Source organism: Nothobranchius furzeri, chromosome 15 (genome assembly GCF_043380555.1).
Source record: "Nothobranchius furzeri strain GRZ-AD chromosome 15, NfurGRZ-RIMD1, whole genome shotgun sequence".
NCBI lineage: Eukaryota > Metazoa > Chordata > Actinopteri > Cyprinodontiformes > Nothobranchiidae > Nothobranchius > Nothobranchius furzeri.
The window spans coordinates 58,663,204-58,671,578 of record NC_091755.1 but is presented as its reverse complement, the minus strand read 5'-3'; the positions used below and the strand labels follow the sequence as shown (position 1 = coordinate 58,671,578).

General features: G+C 40.2%; 1 protein-coding gene across 2 annotated transcripts; it reads right to left on the bottom strand.

The window, feature by feature from the left end:
• Positions 1 to 603: 603 nt before the first annotated feature.
• On the bottom strand, positions 604 to 8,201 carry LOC107391078 (RNA-binding protein 39). Of its 2 annotated transcripts, none has more exons than XM_015968130.3 (15): positions 8,004 to 8,201; positions 7,439 to 7,496; positions 5,598 to 5,647; positions 5,304 to 5,495; positions 4,698 to 4,751; positions 4,496 to 4,613; positions 4,258 to 4,410; positions 3,937 to 4,074; positions 3,788 to 3,853; positions 3,520 to 3,724; positions 3,333 to 3,419; positions 3,163 to 3,256; positions 2,419 to 2,521; positions 1,194 to 1,272; positions 604 to 1,122 (listed from the first exon to the last, which is right to left on the bottom strand). In XM_015968130.3, the coding sequence occupies exons 2-15, from the start codon at positions 7,487 to 7,489 to the stop codon at positions 1,022 to 1,024; spliced, it is 1,491 nt and encodes a 496-aa protein (XP_015823616.1). In that variant the 5' UTR covers positions 7,490 to 7,496; positions 8,004 to 8,201; the 3' UTR covers positions 604 to 1,021. The 2 variants fall into 2 exon arrangements, with proteins under 2 accessions (XP_015823616.1, XP_070401156.1); XM_070545055.1 differs by lacking the exon at positions 8,004 to 8,201 and adding an exon at positions 7,687 to 7,893.
• Positions 8,202 to 8,375: the final 174 nt, after the last annotated feature.

Here is an 8,375-nt window from a genome sequence, read left to right as displayed (position 1 = left end):
ATGTCCTGAAGCAGTTTAGCTGCAGATTCTGGTTTCTGGGGCTTATTTTAAATGTTGAACAATTGTAGTTTTAGGATATAATCGAATGCACGAAATACGTAAGAATCAAAATTAATCAGCCATTTCCTTCATTATTTGCTTAAGTATTCATGTTTAATAAATAACTCCGCATTTTTGTGGAGTTTTGGTTTACAAGCCCAAGCTAGATGTTCCTAGTTTAATTTTTCCTTAGAGGAAACAATGATTTACAAGTTAATGCCACCTCAGATGAAGTACAATATCATTTTGAAGTCATTTCCTTCAGATTGTCTTGATTTTAAATGTTATTTCTCACGTTAAATTGATTAGACGTCAGTATTAAAGACTTTTCAAACATCAAATTGATTTTGTAGTTGCTATGCTGATCCAAGATTGGAAAAATCTAGAAAGTATTTAAGGTGGACACTCAATTATTCATGAGGTCACAAATGTATCTCCCATAAACTCATGTGGGACTAATACAGTTCTAATAGGCTGCAAGTATTTATAAAAATAAACTATTTTACTAGGATGAGTAACAATTATGCTCTGATGCTGACCTGGTGTAAAAAAAACTTTCCCAAATGGGGGGAAAAAGCAACATTTTCCAGATTTATTTGAAGCCTTCATACAAAAAGGAAATGGCTGTACAAAGTTACAAAGGATTACTGTTGACATTTATATACTTTCAACATTTGAGGGCTGTTAGCAACATTTTTGTAACTTTGCATTGTCTTTCAAATCTAAAACAGCTGATTTTAACAAGCAGATACGACAGTAATATTTAAAAACATACAGACCAATAGATACCTGCAGATTACTTTGAGTCATGGTTTACAACAAATCCACAATAATTAAATTCAACTTGAGGGAGGAAAAAAAATCAATGGTCAACATGAGGGCACTTTAATAACACACAGCCATCTCATTTCCAATGCAACTTTGCATCAATTAAATTTTCATGAATGCAAACAAAGGTATTTACATGGACTGAGAATTGTAACTATCGACGTGAAGGCATTAGAAGCTGCTTTGCTGTTACTGAATCAGGAAAAAGGTTGTGGTAGGTTGGTAAAGGAACATAAGCAGCCGTAATCATTTTACCTGAAGGAGGAAAAAAAACAGATTTAGCAATCCATCATCTAGCCATCAATTATCAGTTTTACTTAACATACCTGCAAACCAGCGTCCATGAAGTGCATTTACCGTTGCCATCGCTGCTGGGATTGAGGGGCACTTCACGTACACATTACCCTGTTTGAACAAGAGGGAGTTGGGATGTAAAATCTTTCTAAATGAAAAGTTGGGACTGTTTGTCTACCTCAAAACCTCTGGATATAAAGGCCTCGAAGGATTAGGGTTGAGCACAGTTTGAATTTTAACAATTCAGATTCCAGGTTTATCCATTACCAACTTGATTCAAGTGGCAGGAGCCAAAAACACGTTTTCAATGAGCCAGTGAACCACAGGTCTCGAAATAAGACCTGTGGTTTTTGCCTCTGAACAATATCACCTTCATTTAGAACAGAAACATGTTTTCAAGAAAGACTAGCAGCACAGTGTTTGTTTCTGACCACAATTAAAGTATGGGAACTGAAAAAGCCTCTGGGATTGGAGAGTCTTTAAGTGAACCAGAAGAGTCCAGCTGTTTTCAGCTAAAACTCGTGATCATGCCCATGATGGCTGAGAACCTACACCTACATGCTGCAGCAGCAATTCAGTCAGAAGGGAAACTAACACTTCAATAGCTGCTGTCAGTAACAGATTTAAAACAGTAAAACTCAGATTAAATAGTTCAAAAAAGAAATAATCCCACAACTTCATATGCTGAGATTTTTTATTATACTTATTGATCCCCATCAGCTTCTAGTGGCCAGAACACAGTGTCAGTCATCCACCACAGAGAGGCTGATCTAGCATATTTCACAGGCTACTTTTTCTGCCTTTTGACGGCCTTGCTCACACGAGTGGCTGCGTTTGACTTGATGCACCGTGTGTGTGTTTCTATTCCTGCAGTGAGCCAAACTCACACCGCCCACTTCGTTCTTTAAAACTTTCATTAAATCCACGGTGTTGGCGCATTTTACCGAGCTTCCTCCACACCGTATTTTTCACTGCAGGAATTAAAGTTTACATCACGGAGATAGTTCGACAGACGCGTTTTAGCATTTGTGCCGCTGTGCTGTGTGAGGGAAGGGAGGGGGACGCAAGCGTTGCTGCTCTCAGAAGCAGGAGTGAACTACAGCTGGTGTGATCAGAATTAGCAGATCACGTTTTTCACAGATCGGCCGCTAATTCCTCTTCTGGTCAGCAGGAATCAAAACAAAACACGTAAAACGATTTTCGGAAAAACTGTCCCAGTTCCTATCGATGCCCAACCCTACAATTGATTAAACTTACTTGAGAGTTTTTATCAACATAGATATGAACAACTCCTCCATGCTTGTTGCACTCATCGATCACATCATCCTGGATTTCATTGGCCCAGTTTGGATCTTGTTCTCTGAGGGAAATTCAGGAGCAGGAAAAGCATGTATTAAACAATTAAGACCATCTTTACCAATGCTAAGCATGCAGATAGTATGGATCACTGGAAGGGTTATTTGCAGATCTAAACGTTTACTGAAACCATTAGAAATGTACTTGTTTAGGAATGTCTAGTGATCTACTAAAAGAAGAGCGCCTACTACAATAGCCTGGCCTGCCAGGCCTCTATTCTACACAGAGGACGAGTCTGGATACTCAAAGGCAAAGAGCACCATGGGGGGTGGGACTAGCCAGCACAAAAATAACCAATCAGAAAGAAGGTGGAAATGACGACTGATGTATATTTTTAGGTGTAGACAAAGATGGCGTATGGCAATGGCACAAACATATTTTAGAAAAAAAGGCTTTCAGCAATTCAAGTTATGTTTTAAAGACAAGTCCAAGTCATTTAGAACAGAGGAAAGAGCCGCAGCAAACTGCTTCAGACGCCATCTTCGTTTGAGAAACCGAGCGCTGCAGTGCTTGACGTTTGCTGCTCAGCGCTGATTGGCTCAGTTATAATTCTCAGGGGGTGGGGTTATTTGAATGGGCAGCATTGGCATGGCTGGCCAGGCTACTACTGCAATGCCTGAAATTAATAGATTTTAATATCCTCACGCTTGTGGGTTGAACAGGTTGGACAGTTGAAGGCAGTGTGTGGCCAGAGGCTGTGATGGAAGGTTCAAAGCTTGGCTTGGAGCTGGAGATGGAACTGGAAATTAAAAAAATTATAATTGCAGATTTGTCACAGATAAGAAACAAAAAACTAAGTTCTTATCTGGGCTCACCTGCTGGAGCAGCTATACCCCCAAAGGGAATGGACCCAGTCATCTGTAGAGCCTGCTGAGCAGCTGGAGGAATCTTCAAGCCAGTACCTGTAGATGGAGGAAATCACAGCAGTGGTCACAAGACAATTTCATAAACAGGCAAACTAAAGAGGGTGAGAAAAGAGATGTAGAACTTATGTTAACCAACCTTCTGCTAGTCGTGCCATAAGCTGCAGGCGCCCTGTAGTTCCCAAGTCGATGCCAGTCCGCTCCAGTTCATCGTTATCGAGGAATGAGCTGGCGGTTGAGGAGTCTGAGCGCTCTGTGACGTGTCCCACCTTCATGGGCCTTCCAGCCAGCTCAAAGCCATTTAGCTGCTCCAGGGCTTTCTTAGCACATTCTGCATCTGCAAACTTTAAACAATAAAGAGGTTACAGCGTGAACACATCACCATCTGATAAAGAAGCTACACTTACAGATATGAAGCCATATCCTTTAGATCTCCCAGTCTCACTGTCCATCATGAGCTGGATTCCTTCAATCTTTGAAAACGGAAAACATCAGTATAAGGAATTGTGCAAAACATCTATGAACATGAATTAACGTGTTAAACTTTTTGTCTAACCTTTCCAAATGGCTCAAAGATCCCTCGCAGCATTTCTTCGGTGATGTTGAAGTGCAGTGAGCCCACATACAACCTCATCGGACCTGCGCTGCCCTTCTGCAGATTATTTGCTGCAGCTGCTGCTCGGTTTTTCTCTGCCTGGAAACAAATTAGAAAGCAAAAGTGAGGGAACATTTCATCTGCCTCAACCAGATTTTAAAGGAGCAACAGCAGCCAAAAGGAAAACATCTTCTGCTTGCTCCTGCATTACGGACAATTATGTCAAGCCAACGTTGAATCACATTAAGTGTTATCTGGTTGCACTAGACTTCAGTTACTGACCTGAGAGGCTTGAACAATGATTGGCACTCCTAAGAGCCTTTGACCCGTCAGTCCAATTGCCAGCGGTACAGAAGACGACTCCACAAACTCAATATAGGCAATGCCCTTTGACCTGCGAGAGTTTCTGTCAGAAATTATGCGCACATCTCTGACCTATGGATGAAAGCGGAAAATAAATCAATATTCAAGAGATTATAGGCAAATAAAAACATCAATAAGTGAAAAACAATCAAGTGACCTTTCCAACGGCTGAAAAGAAATCCTCCAGATCTCTGGCTCTGATTCTTGCAGCAAGTTGCATACAGAAAACGGTGCGAGCATCTCGCTCTTCTGGTGTCAGATTATCGATCGGTTGCCTGAATTTTAAAAAGAGGTTTGAAGAATTATGACTAGGGCTGGATTCACAATTCATGCAAAAACTAAAAATCCTTCTATCTTACCTAACGGGACTCTTCTCTTTTTTGACAGGAGTGCGACTTTTGGAACGTTTCCGGCTAAAATGAGACCAATAAAGATAAATTAGCATTTCTCCCTAAAGTGCAACAAATACAGCATCTCTACTGTAACGCGGTGCTCCCTCAGCAATAAGGCTACGTTCACACTGCAGGTCTTGATTCTCAAATCCGATTTTTTGAGTGAAACAGATTTTATTGTTTACATTATGATTGAAATGCGACATCAGACTCTAGTGTGATTCCTTCACGGCCCCAAAGCGACCCACGTGCGCAGAAAACAAGTCACACTCTGAACCAGGAGCAGCGGAGTTGTGATGTGAAAGCCTTCAGAGTGTCCACAGGATCAGAATCACACCTTTCTTCTGTTTTGGGCTGGAAACGGTTTAAAAAACTAAATTATTTTACTCCTCATTCCCACGGTCTTCCTGAATTATTCACAAAAAAAATTCTGGTGTTCATTCATTCAGATGTCGTATATGATGCGCTTTTGCCTGCAGTGTGAACGTAGCCCAAGACATTTTTTTCCCCTCAAAAATGAACTGAATACTACACCTGTAATACAGGCAAAAATCTGTTTAAGAGGTCACTCACATGGGGCTCTTGCGGCCTTTGTACCGCCCGGACCGCTCCTTGCTTCGTGAGCGGCTGCGATGGCGTTCTCTGCTGCGGCTGCGTTTTCTTTCTCGGCTCTTGCTTCTCTTCTTACTCTTCCTTTTATCTTTGCTTCTGCTCCTGCTTCTCTTCTTCCTCGAGCCAGGACTTCGGCTTCTGCTCCTCCTCTTTCTGAAATACATTACGATTAGAAGGGGAAAATTAATTTGATGCACATTACAGTAAATCAGAGAAAATACATTAACCTGCACTTTAACTAAACATAAAACTTACTTCTTGTTATGTTCTTCGTGTCCGTTTGCATGAGAGGATTTGTTCTCATCCTAAGCAAGGTTTATAGAAGAACATCGTGAGGACGTAGATGAAACATTTCAAGTCGTCAAGGTAAAAAAGGGAGGGGGGTGGGACAAGAGAAAATGCAAAATATAATGAATTAATAATAATACAAATTCCCCCTGTCATCTGCAGACAGTGTTCTTCCACCACCCCAATAGCTTCCCATCCCATTTCAGTTAAAAGCTGAACACTTAATGCAACAATGCAAAATTAAGGGAATGTCCAACACATTAGCAGAGTTCAGGAAGCTTTAACTATCGTCAGGTCCTCTCCATCATTCCCCTTCTAACAGGTCGTACCAATGCCACTATTTGTGCCTAATCATGTGACCACGCATGGCCCACGGCCACTAAAAGAGATCCTGTGAGGTTGGTGTCAGTCCAGTGATCTTCACCCATTTTCGTTCTTGGACTGTAAGAGCTCGATGCCACCTCTGTCACACATCTTGCCCTGAAGCAAACAGGGATTCACACTTCTTAGTAATACTGACGCCCAAGAAAATAAATAAAAAGAGCAAATCAACCACCAGTTACACTAAAATTATCAGTAGTTTGCATTGTTAATAATTACAACCTTTCACTTGAGAAATAACTACTAAAAATACATAATTTTATTAAAAGAAATTATTCTAGACACAAGATGTACTTTACAGTTACTTTAAAATATCAATATATAACCTGTTGTGTAGCATGCAATAAAATCAAGATGCTGAAAGAGGCAGTATTCATTTTTACAAGAAAATATAAATACTGCCCTGGAAAACTAGGTCACAAGTGACATCTGACCAGTAAGACTATTGCTGGAATATCTGCATTTAAAGCTGCTATAGCAGACGTGGAAAACAAATTAGCTTAAAACTTTTTTCATGCCTCTTAACAATGTTCTAATATAGCATAGCTAGAATTATGTTGTGGAGAATTAAACAAATAATTATTGAAGTGGTTCTCTCGCATTTGTCTAAAAACCTATGTCAATAACATGTTTCAGACCTTTCAGAGGTTTGTTGCTCAAAGACGTTTGGATCTAGAAAACGGCGACTGGTGTTTAGCGCTCTCTTGAAACTGCTGGCAATGCAGGTTTCCGGTTCTGACAGAAGCGTCGCAGGGAAGATACCCAAAGGGAGAAGTGAGCATTTATCCAGCTGGGTGTGTTCAAAACCTAGCATGTTCAATAGATTCACTATAGCAGCTCTAAACGTTATAGTCGCTCAAAAACTTACTAAAACAATTATTCTATTACAAAGATGGAAAGTAGAGTGATCTAAAACTGAGTTTACCGAATCTAAAATTCATTTAAGTGAAATTCATGCAAAAAGGGGGGATTGTTTGTTGCAGTATACATAGATGGTACATTCAACAAGTTAAATTTGTAAATCTGAATACTGCCTCCTTTGCTGGACAAGTAAAGATGGGCTCATCAACCATTGGCATTCACCTTGTTTCAACCGAATAGGGATTGGATGTTCTAGGTTGAATCTCTTTAAGTCCTAAAGTGAACCACAGTACATCAGTATATGCGCAATAACTACCTTCCTTTTTTTTCACAGTTCACAGTGGAATCAAAGATGAATTCATGGGAGCAGAGGTGAGATATCATTAGGGAAGTCTATAAAGAGAGATAGATGTGGATTTATTTATAATTCTGTATTGCGTTTTAATACTCAATCACACCACACAACATTCAAGTGAACTAGTATTTCACAACAGCAAATTTAAACAGATCTAATCAAAGGAGTAAGACTGTTTTACAGGCCTGAGCTCTGCTAACTTTCAACCCACCTTTCTGTATGGAGCCTCTAGCATGGCCTCAACGTCAAAGTCGTCAGCCATGTTGATCCTGGGAGGGCCAAGAAACACAATCAATACAAGAGTATGAAAACGTGGGGAATCACGATGACTAGTTGGAAGTGATGGGCTAACCATTTTCAGATGGGGCTTAGAGAATAAAGTTTGTTTAAAACCAGTACAACTAATCTCATGTTACAAAACGTTTAAATATTAGTCAGATTTAAAACATTTTTACTCACAAAAAACCACCCGCAGACTATCACACGCGTCAAACCTCGACGTAAAGCTAAGCTAACTAGCCACTTCTCAGTTATTTCGATTTAGAGAAAACTTCAGTGGCTTTTTAAGAAAATCTGATATCCATGCTGATCACAATGACGCAAACAAACATACAACAAACGGGTATGAGAACAGACTCCATTTTTCATAGTTAAAAGAATGAAAAATGCGTTTCCAAAAAAGAACAGCAGTTAAGTTCGCAAGGAGCCAATATGGCCGCCGCTAACAGCGTTTCCGCGGCAGCGAGCTCGCCAGATCTGCCAAACAATGACGTTACCTTATAAAATGGATAAATCGGTGTGCCAAAAGTTTAAACCACTTCTAATGTATGCTGAGGAGATTCGCCTCGACGATTTTCTTTTCGCTGCACACACAAAGTCTAGATAAAGTCACAATTTTCGATGTAGTGTAATCTTTTCTTCATCCGCCCAACAGCTATTCTTAGCAGATCGTGGCCTAACACCCTACTTCCGTCTCCTTCCTTCGTCTACTTCTTCTTCTCTGTTTTTTTAATGCAGAAGTTAGATTGCTGCCATCTACTGGAGATAAGTGGAGTTTTGCTGTGATTGTTTCTGGTTATGGCCACACTACAGAAATACAAGTGTTAAAACGCACTAAGAAGCCTCTGACATATTTTATGTCAATTTAA